Source organism: Salvia splendens, chromosome 13, assembly GCF_004379255.2.
Source record: "Salvia splendens isolate huo1 chromosome 13, SspV2, whole genome shotgun sequence".
Taxonomy (NCBI): Eukaryota; Viridiplantae; Streptophyta; class Magnoliopsida; order Lamiales; family Lamiaceae; genus Salvia; species Salvia splendens.
The window spans coordinates 6,248,708-6,269,551 of NC_056044.1; the positions used below are offsets into that span (position 1 = coordinate 6,248,708).

Consider the following 20,844-nt stretch of genomic DNA (forward strand, 5'->3'; position numbering starts at 1 on the left):
TGCATTTCCGTTGACGGTGAGGTTGATCGCCGGTGCTACACCATTCAAAACATCATTGAAGTGTGGTGAAGAATAGAACACGTTCAAGTCGTTGTTGGATCCGGCAATACCAAAATATGCATGCCAAATCCATAGGCGGTAGTCGGCGACCGCTTCAAGGATAAGTGTTGGGCCGCCGCCTTTGTGGCCGCTTAAGTGTTGCCCCCTCCAAGCAGTCGGAAAATTCTTCCACCTCCAATGCATGCAGTCAATGCTGTCAAGCATACCGGGAAAACCATGGACTGTTTCGTGAAGACGAAGCAACCGTTGGTAATCGTCGGTGGTGGGTGCACGAAGGAATTCCTCACCGAAAGTTGAACGAACGCCGTCGCAAAAAATTTTAAGGCAAAGGATTCCAGTTGACTCACCGCATGCAAATACTCGTCGAAGAGATCAGCCGTTTGCCCAGTAGCAAGTTGTCGGATGGCACACGTACACTTCTGCAACGCCGAGAGACTTTGCCGACCGGTTGCATCTGTACTTGTTTGAAAATATTCAACACGGGCGGATAATGTGTTGACAATACGCATAAACAAGCGTTTTGACATGCAAAAACGGCGTCGAAAGTAATCTTTCGGAAACCGCAGCTGGTCGGAAAAATAATCGGCAATGAGCCTTTCGTTGGCTCCTTCCCGGTCACGATGGATGTAGCGGCGAGTTGATCTAGTTGGTCGAGGAGGAGGGGCGAGGGTATTTCACGGTGACATAGACTTCATAGGCGACACGATATTGTTCATAGTATTCTTATTTTTCGCGCTCCGCTTCAGCGATGAGATTGGTGAAATCCATGTGAGAGGGTTTGAGTGAGAAAGGAAGATGTAGATAAGTTGTATGAAAAAATATGAATGAGAGATGAATGGGAGATGATTTGATGTGAAAAATGAATGATAAATGTGTGTATTTATAGATGATTTTGGGAATAAAAAATAATAAAAAAAATCCAGAAAAACGGTAAAAAAACGGCCATATTTTTGAGAATCTGTTTTTTTTTAAATTTTGGTTTTATTTTCGATTTAAAAAAAATGAATTTCCAACGGAAATGTCGTTGGCCAATCAGAACGCGCCACATCAGCTGCTCGCTGGCACGGACGTGCTCGATGCATTGAGCAGCGGCGGACAGCGGGTGTCGTGCCGCTGGGACGGATGGACGGACGTGTGTCCACTCACCGCTGTTGCGGATGCTCTAAGGTTGGTTTACATTCTTATTTTAGGCTAATTGAGTGGATTATATTTCATCATCCAAGTCGATCATCCGCGCCGTACGTAGTTCGTTAGGGGTTGCTTTGTAAAGTTTTATTTGGATTCTTTTGTCTAAATTTTTCTAATTTGAATGTTGTTGAAGACGATTGAAGGTGTTTGTTTTCCTATTTTAATTTTTGGCAATTTTATACTTTCAAGGCTTCAATGATCGAAATTTGGCAATTTCAATTTTTTGCAATTTTACACTTCCAATTTTTTTTGCAGTTTTTTCATTTTTGAATACGATTGCTTGTGGATGTTTTCAGTATACTTGTTATAGTGTAGTTTTCAATATTTGTTAGTAGATTACAAGTTTTCCAAGTTTAATAAGTATTTCCCAATTTCATACAAGTATTATTCTGTTTTTCTAGTCTCCAATTTTTTAATACACAAAACGTGAGTTATACCGTGTTCAATACGATTAGGGTGGATTTCTAGAAAATTTTAGTCTCCAATTTCATATCTTGTTAGATTTAGATACTAAAAAATTTTGAATTGCCAAACAATCAAGGCTACTTGTACACAACACAACCCCTACTATATTCTGTATCGCTGATAAACCGTGCACGTTAACTCATTATCAGGTCAAACTGATATTCATCACTGGATTAGCCGAATAGATTTAATCCAAACTAAATCAGAATTCATTGGTTTTCAAAGGGTCAACCCATTAAGGTTTAATTTAAACTCAATCCAACCTAAATCAAGCTTGACCTAAATTCATTAACTTCGTGCTTATTTGTGTTGAGTTTTGTACTGTATCAAGAATTTTCGGTCACACTATTAACAGTATAATACAATTTGAGTTGATATCACATCATAAAATTTGATGTTACATAAGTAAAACATACCTAACACAATTAAAACTCCACCACAATTTAAATCTAAATAATAAAATTAAAATATACTCCATATAAGAAAAACTTATACACCACAGAGATTCCACAAAATCCCACAAAAATAATAATAATACCTCCAAAACAGACAATAATTACAATTTCCAGCAAACTTCTTTGGGCATGAAATCCGAAAGAATAAAATATTAATTTCAAAAGTAGATTACTTGTATATATACCCTCTATAAATCCAAATAACCTTATAATAAACAATTCATTTATTGTTTATCCGTTAATATTTCAAATTGACGATTCGAAGCTTAAGAAAGATGGGAGTAAAAAAGATATATTTTGGTTTTAATCATTTCTCTAATCATCGTGACTGCCTCCGTTGATATCACAGGTAAACTGCTACTACTGATTAATCTATGTTTCAATTTATTATATACTACTTATATTGGAAAATTTCATTAATTTCATTGAATCCATTTTATGCAAACAAAGTATTTTTGGAATGATAAATGTTTGGGAGTGTGCCTTCATAGATGGTTCAATTATGGATATTGTGGTCTACAACCAGATGGCCATGATTACCTTTGTTGCTGTCAACATTAGTAGTAATTCTTTTTTTTTCAATAATATTGTTCGTTCTAGTAGATCAAGAGGTATAATGGTGAATATTGAATCGATAATTAGTAAATGATGTTATGTTGGATTTGGTTGAATTGAATTATAGGTGGACTGTGTTTTCTCGAATTATACGGGAATATAAATATAAAACTCAAAAATTTTGAATTTTTTTTAATATTTCAATTTTATAAAACAAAATTTAAAAGTGAGCATTTAAAGTTTAAACTATTAATAAATTATTAAAAATGGAAAAATAAAATAGTAGTTCAAGGTTTGCCTCTAAATTATTTTAATGGGAAGAATACGGGAATATAAATTGGTTAGAGAAAGTAAATGTGTAAAATAGTTAAATATATATTAAAAATACATTTGTTAGTAGTCCGTATTATTTATGACAGTTATCAAAAGAATTTTGTGAGCCGATCTCTGTGTGACTGCTCATTATGATTTTTCTTAATTGGTGTCACTACAATTCCACAAGACTACAACAACACCATTTATATTATTTATTTTGGCAAAGGAAAATCCTAGCGAAATTCTAAATTTTAAAATATATGATTTTTTTAAATATTATTCAATTTTGTTAAACAAATTTCAAAAGCATAGATTTTAAATTATTAATAATTTAAGTATTAAAATAGAAGATTAAAATAGTAGTTCAAGCTTTGCCTCTAAAGTATTTTGGTGGGATGAATACGGGAATATAAATGAATAGTTATGAATTCTATCAAATTGGTAGTACAAAATGACGTTGCTGTAGATTTTGCGTAAGTTTATTTAAAAATCACGTAGGCAAAAATTAGAGATGCTGTGATTACAAAATCTGAAAATAAAGGTTATAGTTTCTGAATTTTAAAAATCAGGCAATAATTAAAAATTTGGAGTGTTATTCCTGTTAAGTGGTGTATTCATTATAGTAACACTATGCTGACTTTGTCTCTGTCAAGTATTAAAACCCAACAACTTTGGTTATACTTGCTTTCTTATTTAAATTATATACTCCATCCGTCTCATAAAAATATGTGCACTTTCTATTTTCGTCAGTCCCACAAAAATATGTGCATTCTATTTTTAGAAAGTCCTATCAATTTAATAATATAGGTCCAATTAGCACTAATACTACTTTAACTATTGTTTTTCTCTTTTCTCTTACTTTACCATACCATTCTTCTTTATCTCTATTACTTTACCAATTTTGTCTTAATTTCCATGTCGTACTCATTGCCCATATTTTTATGGGACAGAGAGAGTATTTAGTTATTGCTGATCCAAATATACCCCTATTCACTCCATCCCAAGTTACTTGAGTCGTATTCCATTTTTTGTTGTCCCAAGTTACTTGAGTCATTTCTCTTTTTAGCTAAAAATAAAACATCTAATTACATTTACTTTACTCTCTCTATTCTCTGTTGCTTTATTCTCTCTTCTACTTTACTTAACTCACTAAACACAACTTTCTTAAATTCAATACCGAAAAGAAACGCCTCAAGTAACATGAGACGGAAGGAGTATATAATACGTGTAATTTTTTCTTAATTAAGGCTCAAAGCCAACATATAATTGCGAACATGAAATTTCTATAAAAACAACCAAAAGCACAAAAGATGTTTTTATTTTGATTTGTCTATCAAACTTAATATTGTACTATCTATCTATTTAATAAGATGGATCACATTTTTCATTAACACTACTTCATCTATTTTTTATTTTATTAATTTTGCATTAAAACTTAAGCCTTACGTTATCACGACTATTTTATTTAATGAAAATAGGATTACTACTATTTCTAAAACTAATTAGTACTCAATCATTCCTATTTTTATTGGGATGTTCAAAGATAAATAATGCATAGGGCATTCTCTTTACAATAAAAAGAACCTTTGTAATTTCACCTATTTTATTCTTTGTGGCCCACTTATTTATTTATTTTATCTTTGGCATTATTTTCTCTACTTAACTTATGAAACGAAAATACTAATTTCTTCATTCTTATGTTAAAAAAAATATTTCAGTTGATATGAGATTAAACTATTTCCATCAATGAATCTCATTCAATCTAATCACAATCAACTTTTTGATAAAATATTAATTTTGCTCTCATCCACATACATAATCCCAACTTTTTGATAAAATATTATCTCTATTTTTTACTTCCATTAATGACCCAGATCCAACTTAATTAAATATCTTCTTTTCACATATTATTAATAAATATAAAATTTATAACTACAAATTACATAAATTATATATTTTAAATTTATAATATAAAATTACTAGACATTCATATAATTGAAGTGCAATACAATGTACTATATTACACAAAACAAAGGAAATGCAATATAATAATACAAACAAAATAAACCAAATTACAAATTTAGGATTAAAAATTTAAAAACAACTAAAAAGATAGAAAGTACATGCATAATATAAAAAAATCAATAGAGAAAATTATGTGTTTTGATTTTAGCAGGTGACCCTTCATGAGTGGTATTTAGAAATATGGAAATAACTCAGTCCCCTTTATACTCAACAACATAACCACATTAGGACAAGTCTTCTTTAAGATATGATATTCATAGGCAAGTATGTTTTATCAAGTGATGTTAACCTTAATTACCATCAAAATAAAATCAAAACTATCATCATCTCTTTACCAAGAAGCAGTTTCGTTGTTGAAAGCACTACTAAAAATTCCGAAGTTCCTCCTCGTCATGGAAAAAATAAAGAAAGAATACTATTTTATTCCTTTTTTTGGTTGAGTTCATTGCAAAAAAAATGTGTGGTCTCTTGATGAATAAACTTCCCAATTCATAACACTAAAACAATCAAAGAATTGCAGCAACAACTCCTATGTTTTTCTCTATTGCAGCTTTGTCTAAAATTGCAAGACTAGACTGCAACCAAGCAATGCACAAAAACATCACCAAATTTATCTGTCTGAAAAAATCTCAACTTTAGTAAAGGGGCAAAGAGAGAGCAATAGGAACCTTGTCATAGCTCTCATGGAAACTGAAAGGATCCACCAATCTGGTTGCTTCCCTCCGGAGGGTTGATCGCCACCCACAGGAGTGATATAATGATGGCGATGAGCCCCGACCACACGAACACGATGGTGGGCGTCCTCCCCCGTCTCCCCATCAGTCCCTTGGCGAACGGATAGAGATGCGCCAGCACCCAAAAGCTGAAGAAAACGCCACCCAATAGACGACTCCACTGTGGTATCGTGCTGTAGATGGTCCGGCTGATCCCAACCGCGATAGCTATCAAGTTCACCATCATGATCACCATCGGAGGGACCATCAGTGACGTCCATTTCACTATGTAGAGATCAGCAAAGTCATCATCGTCGTCGTCCCCTGCTGATTTGGATGTTAGGGTGAATGAGATCTCCACACCAGCAATGACCTTGAGCAGGCCTTGGAACACGGCAGCTAGATGTGCACTGGTCCCTCCGATCAACCAAAACTGCTCGTTCCTCCACCACTCCTCCAGCTCGATTCCTGCCCACTTAACCTCGAGCACAGCTAGCGCGCAGAGTGTTACGGTGATGGTGAGGAGGTAGACGAGGAATGTGACATCCAGGGATTGGACAATGAACTGGCCGGAGAAGAGGGAGAGCGCGGGGAGGAAGCAGTAGACGATCAAGAACACAGATGTGAAGGGATAGATTCCGACGTTGAGGTATGCGATCCTCTGAAGGATCTTCATCTTCGAGGTGGCTAGGAAGGCGTTGTTGAACGAGAAGAAGATTTCGACCGAGCCAGTCGCCCATCGGAGGACCTGGTGGAGCCGGTCCGTGAGGTTGATTGGAGCTGTGCCACGGAAGGCGTCTCGTTTGGTGACACAGTAGACCGATCTCCAGCCCCGGTTATGCATTCTGTATCCCGTGACAACGTCCTCCGTGACAGAACCATAAATCCATCCAACGCGTTGCCCCCACTCGGACTTATCCTCGTACCAGCACGAGATGACACTGATGGCCTCTGCAACGGTGGATGCATCAAGAAGGTCGCGTGGTATGGTGAGGGCGCCAGGCGGCCTTCCGTGCTTCACCGAGGGGTGGTCAGCTAGCGGCCGGCCTTGAAACTCTGCCACTGGGATGGAATCAATGAGTAGATTCGAGTTTCCAAACATCTTTGGACCAAGTGAGAGGTTCATCTCTTCATCGTCCGAGTCTCCCATTCTCAACGCCCTATTCTCGTCCGCGTTGCTAGCAACTGTACGGTGCTTCTTCCGACGAGGGAAACAGCAGCTGAGCAAGCCGGAGCCACGCTCCTTGGATCGTGGAGGGTCGAAGCCGTAAAGAGCAACCCTCCGGAACAGACACCCGGTCCCAACATAAACCGGACCCTGCAGCCCATCGAGAGCTCGCATGTTCCCATCGAAGAAGACTGTGTTTCTATTGGCGTAACGGTCAGAGGGGTCGATGCCTTCGAACCTCTGGGGGAACTGAACATAGCAGATGCGATCTCCGCCTCTGTCCATCATGAAACACATTCCTTCCCTCATGGCTTGAGAGTTGTAGATGTAGTGATCACAATCAAGGTTGAGAATAAAGGCACCATTAGACATGATGGCTGAAGCTCGGACAAGAGAGTTCATGGCACCGGCTTTCTTGTTATGATCGTAGCCGGGGCGCTTCTCACGAGACACATAGACGAGCATAGGCAGGCGGATGTCAACATCTGTCAGGTCCATCACCTGACCCTCCGACAACGACGGCCCACAAAGCGGTTCGTCGCTTGGAGGCTTCAACATAACCTACAATCACAACATCACACTTGATTTACTGCATTCAAAATCCCATATAGTAAGAGGCAGCAAATCGAATACCTGTATAATTCCTGCATGATCACCCTTTGTGTGTTCAGCTGTAGGGCTCAACCAAGTCCCGGGCCAATGTGTTCCATCAGCCATCCACGTAGCCTTTTTCACCTTGATCGCCTCAAACGGCTCGTCGTCTTTCCTCTGCCTCTGCTCCTTCAAGGCCTTAAGTTCTTCCCTAGCATGAAAGGCGTCGGATCTACGACGAATGGACTCTGGCAGACTGTTTATCCGGACCTTAAACTCATCGTACTCCCGCTTCACTCGTCTCCGGTCTTTGACAAAGTCACTCTTAACTTTGTTCTTGTAAGGATCCTTCTTCAAGTTGAAGTAGCTCTCGGGATTCCTAGGCTCGATGTCGTGTTTCCGGCAGAACGGGACCCACATGTTGGCGAAGCTCGCTGCCTCAGCCATGGCCTCAAATGTCAGGAGCGCCCCTCCATCATCCGAGACATAGCAGGAGAGCTTCTCCACTGGATAGTCAGCTGCTAGGATAGACAGTATGGTGTTGGCAGTGACAAGTGGCGGCTCCTTCTCTGGATCTGCAGTCGAGACGAATATGTCCAAACCGGGGAGATCAGACTTCCCAGTGGGGTTGTTTGGAGTAGGCGTCTCGAACTTCTCCTTGAGCACGTTGAGATCAGTGGCTCGATTGACTGGACAGAGCTTCGGAAGCTGATCCAGAATCCAAGAGAAAGCGAACCATATTTCACAAACTACAGACATCCCCCAAAGCCAGACTGCATCAGTGTTTGGATGGCTGACTCTCCATGTCAAGAAAAAACCAAGAACAACCATTCGAACCAAGACTAGAAGCCTGCATCCACACGAATCACCGAAATCAAGACATGTTCCATTCCATCAATGAGACAATACTTAACTTACTAGTTCAAGATTTGTATTATGTATACGATAATACGGCTGATTATTTTTATAGACATAGTAAATAACTTCTAGTATCATGTAAGAAAAAACAAAGGTTATGCTAGTGCTTATGTACCGGTAAGGGCTGATAATGGCAGCCGGGATCTTGAGCTTGCGAGTGAGTGGCCTCCACGGTTTGCTCACCAAGTCAGAAGACTCAACAGTACGCTCATTCTTCTCGTCATCGTATCCCCCCTCCTTAGGCCATATAGCATTGCCATATCCATAAGTCCCCTTCGTCTCAAACAGCCACCTGTTATGATCAAAATCGGCAGTCTGGCTCCTCATCAGCATTGACTTGTTCGATTTCATAAGCGACATCCTCCTCTCCACCTTGGAAACCCCAGATGGTGGCGGTGGGAGCTGTGGCAGAGCCGGCCACTTCTCCATGGCCTCATCCAGATCAGCCGCATTGTACTGCTCCTTGCACCCGGGGCAGACCCCTTCTCCCGTCTTGAGCACATCAAAGTAGCAATCCCTACAAATCTTGAAATCACACTCACAAGGGAGGATATCATCTCCCCTCTCATCACTCATGACTTTCCCATCACAGCCGGGGACGGAGCAAGAGGATCCCTTGGCGCCAGCCATCTGCGGATGGCTAGCGTCTGAGTCAATGACCTTGTCCATCAAATGAGCCCTTGTCATGCTGTTGAACCCGCCCGTGAAGAGTGAGCTCGAGACATACTGCTCCTCCACCTTCTGTGTGACGGGGTTGCTAGGCTGGTTGTCGGGGGTAAGGGGAATGTGGACCGTGTAATCCAGGAAGTCGTCATTGCCTAGCTCACTGTCGAGATCGTCCCTAGAGTAGTTGACATAGCGTCCTGATGAGGTCCGGCGGGCAAACGTGACGTGAGACTGCGGAGGCAGAGGCGGCCTGCCGTTTTGAGACTCTGTCATCTCAGAATCTGTGGATAAATTTGATCTACTCGCCTTGAACGATTTGGAAGCCATTTAAATCCCCTGCTTTAGCTAAGTAAGATCCTGAAAACAGATCACTAAATCTCAAATTCTGCTTACTAATTTGGCTCTAACATATAAAACAAAAAAAAAAGGAACATCAATAGCCAACAATTGGAAGTCAATGAAACAGACAAAGGTGATAACATTCAGACCAATAACCAACAAAAAATATGTCCTAATTAGGTTGCTTCAAATCATCATTACATCCATCAAAATCTATCAGCACATTTCAAGACAGCACTGATCCACACAAAGATCAAGACAAAATTCCCAAATTCCCCATCTATAAAAACAAGATCTTGCTGTGATTTGATCATTTGAGAGATGAAAAAGAAGAGACACACATATATAACAAGATTTTTGACAAGATTAAACTTACCCCTAAAAGGGATGATTAAAAACAAGCTTTTCAGAGGCTCATTAGCATTATTAGTGAGGTTGAATTGGAGCTGAATGAATCGAAACCATTAGATATAGTATTGCAAAATGGATATATAATGCAAGTAAAATGGTGGCAGAAGTTGTACCTACAAAAAGATGAAGACAAATGCAGTAGGAGTAATGCTCGCCGGCTCTCTCTCTCTCTCTCTCTCTCTCTGTGATTACAGAAGCAGACTGCTCTTGAGAGAGACCATTATTTTATCAACACTTTGAATCTCCGATCGCCTAATGTCTCTCTCTATATAAGACAGCTGTGAACATGAAGAATTTAACAGCAAAGTGATTTTTCTCTACATGCTTTTACTCATCTTGCCTTCTTTGATTCTCTCTGGAATATTTAGTCAAACCATTTTCACTTGTCATATAAATGAAGATAATATTTTAAAGTAAAAAAAAAATTTAAAGAATTAGCAATTGATAGAAAGTTAACAGTATTTCTAATATGAAAAATTAGGACGGCAGTTCAATGTTTCTCGCTTCTTGGTCAAAAATTTGGAAGTAATTACAAATATTGAATTTTTGTACGATTCTTTTAATCTATTATAGACGTTTATCAATTATTCATTAATTCTTTCTTCTTTACTTCATTCTGCATCGATTTCATATATAACCTGTCGCGTAATTTCACAATAAATACAACAATCCATAGTAAATGACAACCATTATTTGGGATAATTTCCATAAATCTTATCAACTACTATAACCATTTAAAATGATTACTAGAGTTTATACTTTACATTATTTAGAATTTAATTTATTTTCTTGTTTAATTTATCTTCTATAGGTACACACTCATTGGCATGGAAGGCTTTGACTTACCAGTGCAGGATGAATTGGGTGCAGTCAATTTTTCAAATATTTGCAAAATGAAGAGATAAACGAATTTAAGAATGAATAAAGCTATGTTGCCATATTATGGCCGGCCATAAATTGATTAAATAGCAAAAAAAATCCGGCCATAAATTGATTAAATAGCAAAAAAAATTGATTAAATAGCAAAAAAAAATCGATTTTTTTTTTCAAATTTTCGGTTTGATACTACTTGATTTTACTTTTATATCATTTTCATTATTTGTTGCTCAACATGTTACTACGGCTCTTTCGTAGTTTTTGCTCAACTTATTACTACTGTCATTTCTTGATTGTTGTTCAATGTATACAGTAATTCGTGATATTAATGTGTTTTACATAATGGAATTCAAAGATAAGTACCAACTCACAAGTTCATTCACACGCATATAAGGTTATATCGGTAATTCTAATTCTTTTATATATGTAAATGGACTAAATTAACTCTTTATGGCCGGCCATAATATGACAATTTAGCATCACTCTTTAAGAATACACATATTCAAATTTGACCACATCTTTCCACGATACATATACTAATACACAAACAAAGTACTTATACAAGACTCCATAAGAGACATTGGTACTACTTGTTTGTCGAGCTTAATTATTTTCTTTTAAAAAATATTGTAAATTGAGATATTTGTGAATTTTCTCTTTCAAATTGCATTTGAATAGGATGGAATATGTTTTCATTCTTATATATTACTCCTACTTACTAATGCTTAATTCTTGTAATTTAATATAATCATAAAGAAATATTACTGAAATTTTGGCATTAAACTTTATAGATATTAAAATTTTGCAAACATATATTATTTTGATTATATAATTTCCTTTATATAAATTATGTAAATTTTAAAAGTTATATGAATTTTAATAGTTAAAAAATATATTTTTTAAAATTTTAATAAACACATGCCTAAATTTCAGTTAAAGTGTTTGGTTAAATTTTAAAAATTTAATAGGGAAAAATCAGAAAATCTCAAAAGTTTTAAGGGAAATTCTAGAAAACTTCAAAAGTTGATGTATTTACAACCAAATTACATTCTTTTGTTCAAAAGGCGTCCTAATTTAATACTACTCCTTGTTAAGTTTTGCCACGCTGGCACTTTCAACGAACATGTCAGCTTCAATTTAGGAAAAATGAATTTTAGGATAAAATCATAAAATTCAAACTTGATGTATTTGGATTAAAAAATAAAATTCCAGGAGATAAAATAAAAAATTATTAAAAATTTATATGTATACATACAAATAACCCTAATTATTTCGTATATATTTCTACACTATAATTATTTGGTTTATGACTTAAACCACTTATGGATTTTACCAAGAGAGTATCCTAATAAATGAGCTCCCGTAATCCTATCTATTTTCATAATACTCTATTTCCTTATCAACATACCATAATCAAATGTTGACAATAAAATAAAACGAGAAGCTATATTAAGCATTACCTGAGTTGTTTATTCATCAATATTCGTAAAGATGGAGGTGCAAATGTGAACACCCCCAATCACGCGCAAGATCTATAATAACACACCTAATTTACGAAAATAGAATAAATAAGCGCATTATATATCGAAAAAATTATTTAAGGGGAAAAATACAAAGAAGGAGCGCGTAAAGTCGGTGATTTGTTATAATTGAACACGACTTAAGGCACATGGGCACGAAACACCCAAGCAAATCAGAAAATGTACCCCCTTCTCACTCATACACCTATGTATAATGAATTACTAATACATCAGAATTATTTACAAAATTTACACTCTCGACTCTAGGAGTATCACACTCTCGACTCTAGGAGTATAAAAACTATCACGAATCAATTTTCATTTCATTATTCACAATTTTATTTACAAAATTAACACTCTCTAGGAGTATAAAAACTATCACGAATCAATTTTCATTTCATTATTCACAATTCTAATTAAAAGAGACAAGATTGTAATTGAGTTATACTACTTCTTTTTAAATTTTTTGAGAGTAATGGAATCATTTTTGTAACAAAAAAAATTATACAATTTCCTACTTTACTCTCCCTTTCTATCTCATACTTTTCTTTATCTTAACTTTTAAATATTTTTTTAACTATTTTTGGATGGAAGTAGTGTGTTTTTTTAGGGAACATCTTTTTAGGTCCACGAACTTTGCCGAAGTATCATTTTAGGTCCGTGAACTTTGAAAATATCATTTTAGGTTCGCCAACTATAAGTTAATATCATTTGAGGTATTTTAAACTTTTTTCGGATGAAAATGCCCTTAAGGTCTTCAAAGGGCAATTTGAACAATTCTTTAGCCACTCATCTCGAGTCAAATACCTAGAGTCCAACAATTTTTATATTTAAATTTAATTTAGATGGTAATTGATCTCATTCTGAAATTCATATAAATAATACTCCGAATGACAATCCAAATTAATAGCTATCCAAATTCAAAACAAATAAACTAAATATAATTCACAAATCACCTATAGTAAGTTCTTAAAAAATAAAATAAAGTATCTAAGTCCCAATTCACTATCCATATATAATTGGTCATCTAATAATTGAAAAATGTACTATTTTTTAAGGCAAATTTTAATTATATTTAAATTCAATTTGGATGGTAATTGAATTAAACAGTAGTAAAAAAAATTGTTGGACTCTAAGTGTTTGATGCATGATGAGTGGCGAAAGAATTGTACAAATTGCCCTTTGAAGGCCTTAAGGACATTTTCATCCGAAAAGAGTTCAAAATACCTCAAATGATATTAACTTATAGTTGACAGACCTAAAATGATATTTTCAAAGTTCACGGACCTAAAATGATACTTCGGGCAAAGTTCGTGGACCTAAAAAGATGTCCCCCTCTTTTTTTTTCTTGTATACAGTACTCTTTTTGCGGGAATAGTGAACCATGAGACAACCCATCACTGTGTCAAATTGTCAACACATATATAAATAAATAAATGCTTAAGGAAGTCATTAACATGATGGAACATTGGGGTTCCACTACCCCGCCTTACTCTTGATATCATTAATTATGACAAACACTACTACTACAGTCAAAATGGCATATCAAATGTATCAAAATAGATCTAGACACTAATTAAATATACAACCGACATAGCCTCAAGTAATAATGCAGCACAATAGAATATTTCAATATACAAAAATTCTGCGTATATAAATAGTAGCATAAGGTGTATAAAGAGTAAAGCATCTTACTAGGTCCAAGTACATTCTCTTTAAATTAATTTTAGTCCTACACATAACTAACTAGAAAAGAATAGGATCAACATCACAGTAATTCCAACATATTATATCTAACAATTACACAAGTTGGTAAATGCAAAAAAGAAAGATACAGAGCTTTCAAAACAAAAAAGGAAAAGAAGAAAAGTGAAGGGGAGGAGGAAATTGACATGGAAGAGGACAATCAAGAGAAGGGTACTGGGCTCGTACTGTTCGGTCGCCTGCATTCGCAACTGCAGATGCTTCTAGATTCTTTCACAACGCGTTGCGATCTCCTCGAATGAAGCTTGATGTTAACCAACTTACCTGCCATCTGTTCAAAGTGTGAAGGAACGAGAATCACATTAAACATGCATGCCGAATAATAATAGGGCAGAGACCATACGATGTTTTAGAATGAGACTAGTTAAAGTGACTGAAAGCCTCCCAAGGAAGAAAACATACAGGGGAGTTTAGATCGAACATTTGGCATATGCCAATGCCAATGCTAACGCTAACGCCAACGCCAATTTTTGTAACAATAACATGATTATTGGAGGTGAACTATACTTCGATAAAATTAGCTAGTAAGTTGCATAAGCTTTCTGACTACAGCTAAGAAAGTGAAACGGGAGTCTTATTATTTTACATTTGAAGGCACTTATATTTAACTTCCTAGTTTTCTTTATAACACAGTAAGGAACTGTCACTAACTCATAGTAGTAGATAGACATCAGCATTTAACACAGGAATTTCATTCAAAAACTTCATTTTTATAACCAAAAATGGCTTGTTGAAAGGATGGAATACGGACCATTCTCCAAACCAAGTCTTCTGGGCCCAATGGTTGAGCAGGATGAGAATAAACGAAATGCCTCGAGTACTGAAATAAACAGTTGGTAATTATTAACAAGAATTGAAAAATGTATCACTCAGTCAAGTAGTAGTAATAAATAAGAGAACATAATTAACTGTTCATAGGCTCAAAATCAAAACACATACTAGTATTTTACTAAAGAAATACAGATGCAAATACCTTAGCAAGACTTGTTTGCTTCTGTCTTATTTGAGAGGGAGAAATATTTCGTAAATAGGATAAGAGCCATCCTGGCTGCATGGCATCACTTGAGGATACGAAAACAGCTACCTGTCAAGCCAAAAGCTGTAGATTAAGTTGTAGTTACAGGTAATGAAACATGATCTCAAGCACATGCAGCACATTGCTTATTGTGGCAGAGTGAGCAATAGACCTTTATATCTCCATATGAGCAGCACTAACCACTTAATTAACTACAAAAACTGTTTGTCACTCCTTACAATCTAAAACTTGGAATTAGTCCTCGTACACGTTTTTATAACATTAGTTTCTATTCCAAGGAAATAGAAAGTAACTTGCATGGTGAAACCTCAAAGAAAAAGGGATATACCTTGCGGTAATCAAGAATTCCTTCAAAAGGAAATTCCAACTCGTCACTGACTATTACAGGGATGCAACCACTGACAATAGCGTCAAACAACCTAGCAGATGAAGGAGTATCACCAGCTGGATTTAGGCAAAAGATAGACCTGATGAACAAAGAACAAACAAGTAGATCAGTATGCTATTTTTGTTGGCCATACAGAATTTATATTATGCAGCCCAAGATTACTTGCGCATGCCAATCTGAGCTGCATTCTTTCCATCCTCTCCAGCAGTACCCTCCTCTATGACCACATCCTTGACTCCATTAAGTTCAGCCACAAGTTTAGCACGAATTTTACCACCCTGAGAACAAAAGCAGTATTGGCACTAGCAAGCTTAAACACAGGATGAATATGGGCTATATTAGCCTTAAGATCCAATTAAGTTACAAAAACATAAACATGTTTATATATACTGAGATCATACAGCATTTCTTTTCAGCCTTCCTCGAAAAAATAGCAGTGTAGTCCTCTTTGAATCAGACAAACATTTGGAATCACACAAATGGACATTTGGAACATATGGCAGTATCAGGTCTTTCTCAAGGTAAACTTGTCCAGGCTTATACCTGAATTGTCAAGGCAATCACATACCAGTTATTAGATATCAGCAATTAATTACCATATATGGTGCAATAACAAAACTTAAGGGGAAACTTACCAATTCCCAGTTGAGTCCACATCTGGAAGAAGCCAGATTGCTTTCTTCATAAATTTCCGAACAGATTTAAATGACCAAGGATGATGAACAGGTAAGATATGATCTCTACCCTCAGACCAGTTCCAAGCTGGTTGGTCTGTGACCCACTTTAGGGCTTCCTATGTTTCCAAAATGTAGAGAATTTGTTACAAATCACGCAACTGATGAACGTTTATGAGTCTCCAGGGGAATTTCAGAAAGGGAGCAGTTTGAATAGGATACTGAAAATATAAGCTCGGATTCAAAATATAGAGGGAAGAATAAATCTTGAGATGATAGAACACACACTAGTGTGTAAGTTTCCATAAGGTAAAGCTGACACAAAACAACATACAATATTATTTCATGAAAAATATTAACACATGCATACAGTATTAGAAGCTACTGCTTAAAGGTGCTGAAAACATGTATAAGCAAGTATATTAAAAATTAATCAACAAAATAGACTATGAAAACGCACTCACACCCTATAAATAGCCTTGCATTGCTGTTTCTCCAACAAGAAAAAGCTGATTGTAGTGAAAAATGGTATGTAGAACAAGTCTGCCTCTTCTTGCTTGTGAACTCTCACCACATTCTTCAGTAACCTCTCTGATTCTGGTGCAATTAAGTCCGCCCAAAGCCAATAATCAATCGAATGCTACAACCAATAAATCACAATATACATAAATTAATTAGAAACAAACCAAACGTAATAAATACCTAACATCGCATTCAGATCCAAGGAATCAAGCTCAAGTAATAGGAATGGATGAAATCTATGAATCTGCTTAATCAAAACTCACTTGCTCAATCAATCGATGAACAGGACTGCCATTGGAGGTGAGATTAGTTGTCTCTTTATACGTATTGTGAAACAGCCAGAGCAAATCGTAGGTGAATTTCGACGGCATGTCATACACATAAACCCTAATCGGCGAGTAAAACGAAGTCTCGCCTCCGTAGAGACGTTTCTCCTCTTCCTCCGAGATCAAATCGTCTAATCTCTTCACATCGCGTTCATCAACGGCGCCTCGAACGGTGTGGTCGCGGCTGGAGGGAGAATTGGATTTATGAGTGATAAGAAACTTCTCGAGTGAGGAGACGAAGGAATAGTCGAGGTTAGGGTTTGAAGGTGCGGGAAATGAGGAGGTGGTGTGGAGAGTGGGGAGAGAGGGAGAGGAAGAGGAGGAGAAGATGTAGAAAATGAGAGAGAGGAAGATTAGAGAGAGAAAGAAGAGGAGGAGAGGAGATCTCTGAGATTTCGCGGAGGAGAATTGTCTCCCGGCCATTTGCCGGCGACTGAATGGTCTCAGTCGGGAACTGCCACTCTACTTCGTTAAAAAAATCAAATGTATACTGTGCTTGAATGCCAAATACATAAATTCAGTGTGTTGCGCAAAATTTAAATAGTGTGTACAAGGGAAAATGCAATTATTGGGTAACGAATTATTTTGGTGAAATCATTTGATATGATAAGACGGTAAATTATATATGGACGTCGTTCTCGGTTCGGAGTAATGTCGTTTATTTATACAGAAAACAACATCGTTCGGTTTAAAAGCGTCAGTGTATATTATACGCAAGTGATTATAATTTTTTCGGATACTTGCGTATAAATTCGAATTTCATGGTTTTTTCAACTGTATGTAAAAATTGCACGAGACGTATTAGAATTTGACCGAATTTCAGAGTTTTTCAGCAATTTATCCTCATTTAAATCATAACCTTTTGTTTTGTTAACAGAGCCTTTGTCCTAGCGGCAAGGAGCTTAGACATTATTGTACGAGGTGTCGAGTTTGAGCTCTCTTCACATCAGTTGTAATTTCTTCATTTTTATTTGTAATTTCCTTCTTCATATTGGAGTTAATTTTTTTTAAAAAATCATAACCTTTTGTTTTTGTTTTTGTTCTCTAGAGCCTTTGTCCTAACGGCAAGAGGTTTAGACAATATAGTATAAGGTGCCGAGTTCGAGCTCTCTTAACATTAATTATAATTTCCTCCTTTATATAGGAGTTTATTTGTAAAAAATCATATCCTTTTGTTAATCCCCTAAATTTTCAATCTTACTTGCTAAACCATAAGTTTGTTCCAATTTTCAATTGTCAAGCCGAATTTTTTCAATCTTACTTGCTAAACCATAACTTTGTTCCAATTTTCAATTGTCAAGCCGAATTTTTGGACATGCACAGGATGTCAAATCTTTAAAATATGATTATTGGGGTGCGTTAAAATGCTAATTTTTCTTAAGTTACTAACTTGTTAACTCATCAATACAATGTATTAAAAATGTCAACACGATTATACTGAAATGTTAATATAAACTTGAGTTGATATTTTAATACACCATTATGATTGTATAGGTAGACTTATAATGATAATGTATCCATATTTTAATCATTTTTTTCTTAACTTATTGACATGTGAGTTTTATGGTTTTGCTATTTAAGATTCACAATCTCAATTTACGATTGTGGTTCACAACTTACTACTGCGTGGATATTGGATTAGGGTTCACAACTCCCAAACCAAATTCAAGCATTCACAATTAGAATTTTCTATCGGTACACTTCCAAATTGTGATAATGTTTAACTAATTTGTATAATTTAAAAGTTATCAGATTGATTAAAATTTAATAATTAGCTATGGGATATGATCAATTGCTAACTTACCATTTAATTGTTAACTATAATTAATTTAAGACCATGAGATTTTAGAAATCTTGTGGTCTATAATTTGGCATGTATAATTTCATTTTTCATTTTTTAATATTAAAAAGATAATAACAACTATCAAATTTAGGGTTTAGAAACACAATGTCAATATAGTGTAAGAAATATATCAACACAAAGACATGACAATATCAACAAAATTTCATATTGACATTTTACAAGTATTATATTGACATATTATGCAAGTTGTATTAGCATAAAACCGTGTCTTCAAAAATACGAAAATTATAAAAAAAAAGTTCAAATTTTGACTTCGAAACATATGCATGTAGAATCTCGTTGGAATCCTTATAAAAAACCATCTTTAATTTGATATATGTTGTGTGAAAAAATAATTTAAATTGAGATAGTTATATATATTTAAAGTTTTGAGATATTTTTTAAAAGTTATTAATAACTAATTTGTTGTAAATTGATATCAATACTCTAATCGACATTTTTTGTTCACTGTATTGTTCTAAATATTAATCCTTCAAACGATCCTAAATTTCCCAACACGCCGCGTACTACGTATAGTTAATAAATTCCACAAAGATCGAAGGTGTTCCTCCACCGAATAAATTCACACTACGCAAGCATGAACTATTAAAACTGTCTCGTTGTAACTTGGTGTTATTCCAAGTACTATAAAATCCATCTCAACCATCCCAATCAATCAAGCCAAGTATAGCAACATCAACGTCATTACTTCAACGAGACTTTCAAACACGTCTCCTAGCAAACTCCATTATTTAAATAAAAGAGGCGTCTCATTTCACACCAAGCACATAAATATTATACTCTAATACCTAAAAATATAAATAAATAAATAACGAGAAGCATATCATGACGACAAAATTTCACTTTAACTCATTCACGACATATTTTAATTAGTACTTAAAAAGTACGGGCGTTACATTTCGTTAACCATCAAGGTCTAGCAGGACATTATCCTAATAGACAATCAGATATGCAATTCAAAACAAAATACGGCATGACATAACATTTAAGAGTGATGCTAAATGGCCATAATGTGGCCGGCCATAAAGAGTTAATTTAGTCCATTTACATGTATAAAAAAATTAGAATTACCGATATAAACTTATATGTGTGTGAATGGACTTGTGAGTTGATACTTATCTTTGAATTCCATTACGTAAAACACATTAATATCACGAATTACTGTATACGTTGAGCAACAATCAAGAAATGACAGTAGTAATAAGTTGAGCAAAAACTACGAAAGAGCAACACTAACATGTTGAGCAACATATAATGAAGATGATATAAAAGTAAAATCAAGTAGTATTAAACCAAAAATTTGAAAAAAAATCAATTTTTTTTGTTATTTAATTAATTTATGGCTGGCCATAATGTGGCCGCATAGCATTATTCAACATTTAAATCACCCTTATCTCATCATAAACATATCATTTCAAATAAATGAGTTTAAGTAATAAAGCCCACCTCAAAAGCTTAGTAATTCCCTCAAACAACTTCTCGATCCGACTTTAACGAGTGTGCGAACCACCTTTTTGAGAAAAATTAAAAAAATTAAAGTACACATCAATCTCAAGAAAGAACACATTTAGAATGCATGCATTCTAATTAAAGTCTTTTATCTCGTTTCTCAGTTTTCGTGCATTCTCGATTATTCGGCGGCCGCCCAAGGCATCGCGTGCGACGCCGGTCGGCCGCTTACACCAATACTTTCTCCGTTGACTCCTCGTATTTTCCACGATGTCGGAATAAATTTCCAAAATTATACAAGCGCATAATTAAATTATCGCAACTATTTCTCTTAGCAATTATATTTATTTCATACTGAAGTCGATCGTCGGTGCTACACCATTCAACACATCATTTAAGAGTGATGAAGAATAAAGCACGTTCAAGTCGTTGTTGGATCCGGAAACACTGAAATATGCATACCAAATCCATAGGCGGTAGTCGGCGACCGCTTCAAGGATAAGTGTTGGGCCGCTGCCTTTGTGGCCGCTTAAGTGTTGCCCCCTCCGAGCAGTTG

At 35.6% G+C, this 20,844-nt stretch overlaps 2 protein-coding genes across 3 annotated transcripts; both read right to left on the minus strand.

Moving 5' to 3' along the window:
- Positions 1-5,465: 5,465 nt before the first annotated feature.
- LOC121761283 (cellulose synthase-like protein D3) lies at positions 5,466-10,324 on the minus strand. 2 transcript variants are annotated; one of them, XM_042156927.1, is made up of 5 exons: positions 9,983-10,324; positions 9,835-9,904; positions 8,569-9,476; positions 7,578-8,385; positions 5,466-7,505 (listed from the first exon to the last, which is right to left on the minus strand). In XM_042156927.1, exons 3-5 carry the CDS (start codon positions 9,444-9,446, stop codon positions 5,745-5,747), a joined length of 3,447 nt encoding a protein of 1,148 aa, XP_042012861.1. In that variant the 5' UTR covers positions 9,447-9,476; positions 9,835-9,904; positions 9,983-10,324; the 3' UTR covers positions 5,466-5,744. The 2 variants fall into 2 exon arrangements, with proteins under 2 accessions (XP_042012861.1, XP_042012862.1); XM_042156928.1 differs by lacking the exon at positions 9,835-9,904.
- Positions 10,325-13,960: 3,636 nt separating this feature from the next.
- On the minus strand, positions 13,961-17,551 carry LOC121762341 (probable arabinosyltransferase ARAD1). Its single transcript, XM_042158189.1, has 9 exons — positions 16,913-17,551; positions 16,594-16,767; positions 16,089-16,246; positions 15,855-15,996; positions 15,616-15,731; positions 15,394-15,532; positions 15,003-15,113; positions 14,781-14,849; positions 13,961-14,300 (listed from the first exon to the last, which is right to left on the minus strand). The coding sequence occupies exons 1-9, from the start codon at positions 17,396-17,398 to the stop codon at positions 14,172-14,174; spliced, it is 1,524 nt and encodes a 507-aa protein (XP_042014123.1). The 5' UTR covers positions 17,399-17,551; the 3' UTR covers positions 13,961-14,171.
- Between the last annotated feature and the right edge of the window lie 3,293 nt (positions 17,552-20,844).

Coding starts and splice junctions, on each gene's coding strand:
- LOC121761283 (XM_042156928.1), bottom strand. CDS start 9,446: ATGGCTTCCAAATCGTTCAAGGCGAGTAGATCAAATTTATCCACAGAT. Junction 8,386..8,568: donor GCCATTATCAGCCCTTACCG/GTACATAAGCAC, acceptor GTGTGGATGCAG/GCTTCTAGTCTTGGTTCGAA. Junction 7,506..7,577: donor ATCATGCAGGAATTATACAG/GTATTCGATTTG, acceptor TTGTGATTGTAG/GTTATGTTGAAGCCTCCAAG.
- LOC121762341 (XM_042158189.1), bottom strand. CDS start 17,398: ATGGCCGGGAGACAATTCTCCTCCGCGAAATCTCAGAGATCTCCTCTC. Junction 15,732..15,854: donor GAAGGCTGAAAAGAAATGCT/GTATGATCTCAG, acceptor TTTTGTTCTCAG/GGTGGTAAAATTCGTGCTAA. Junction 14,301..14,780: donor AAGACTTGGTTTGGAGAATG/GTCCGTATTCCA, acceptor CACTTTGAACAG/ATGGCAGGTAAGTTGGTTAA.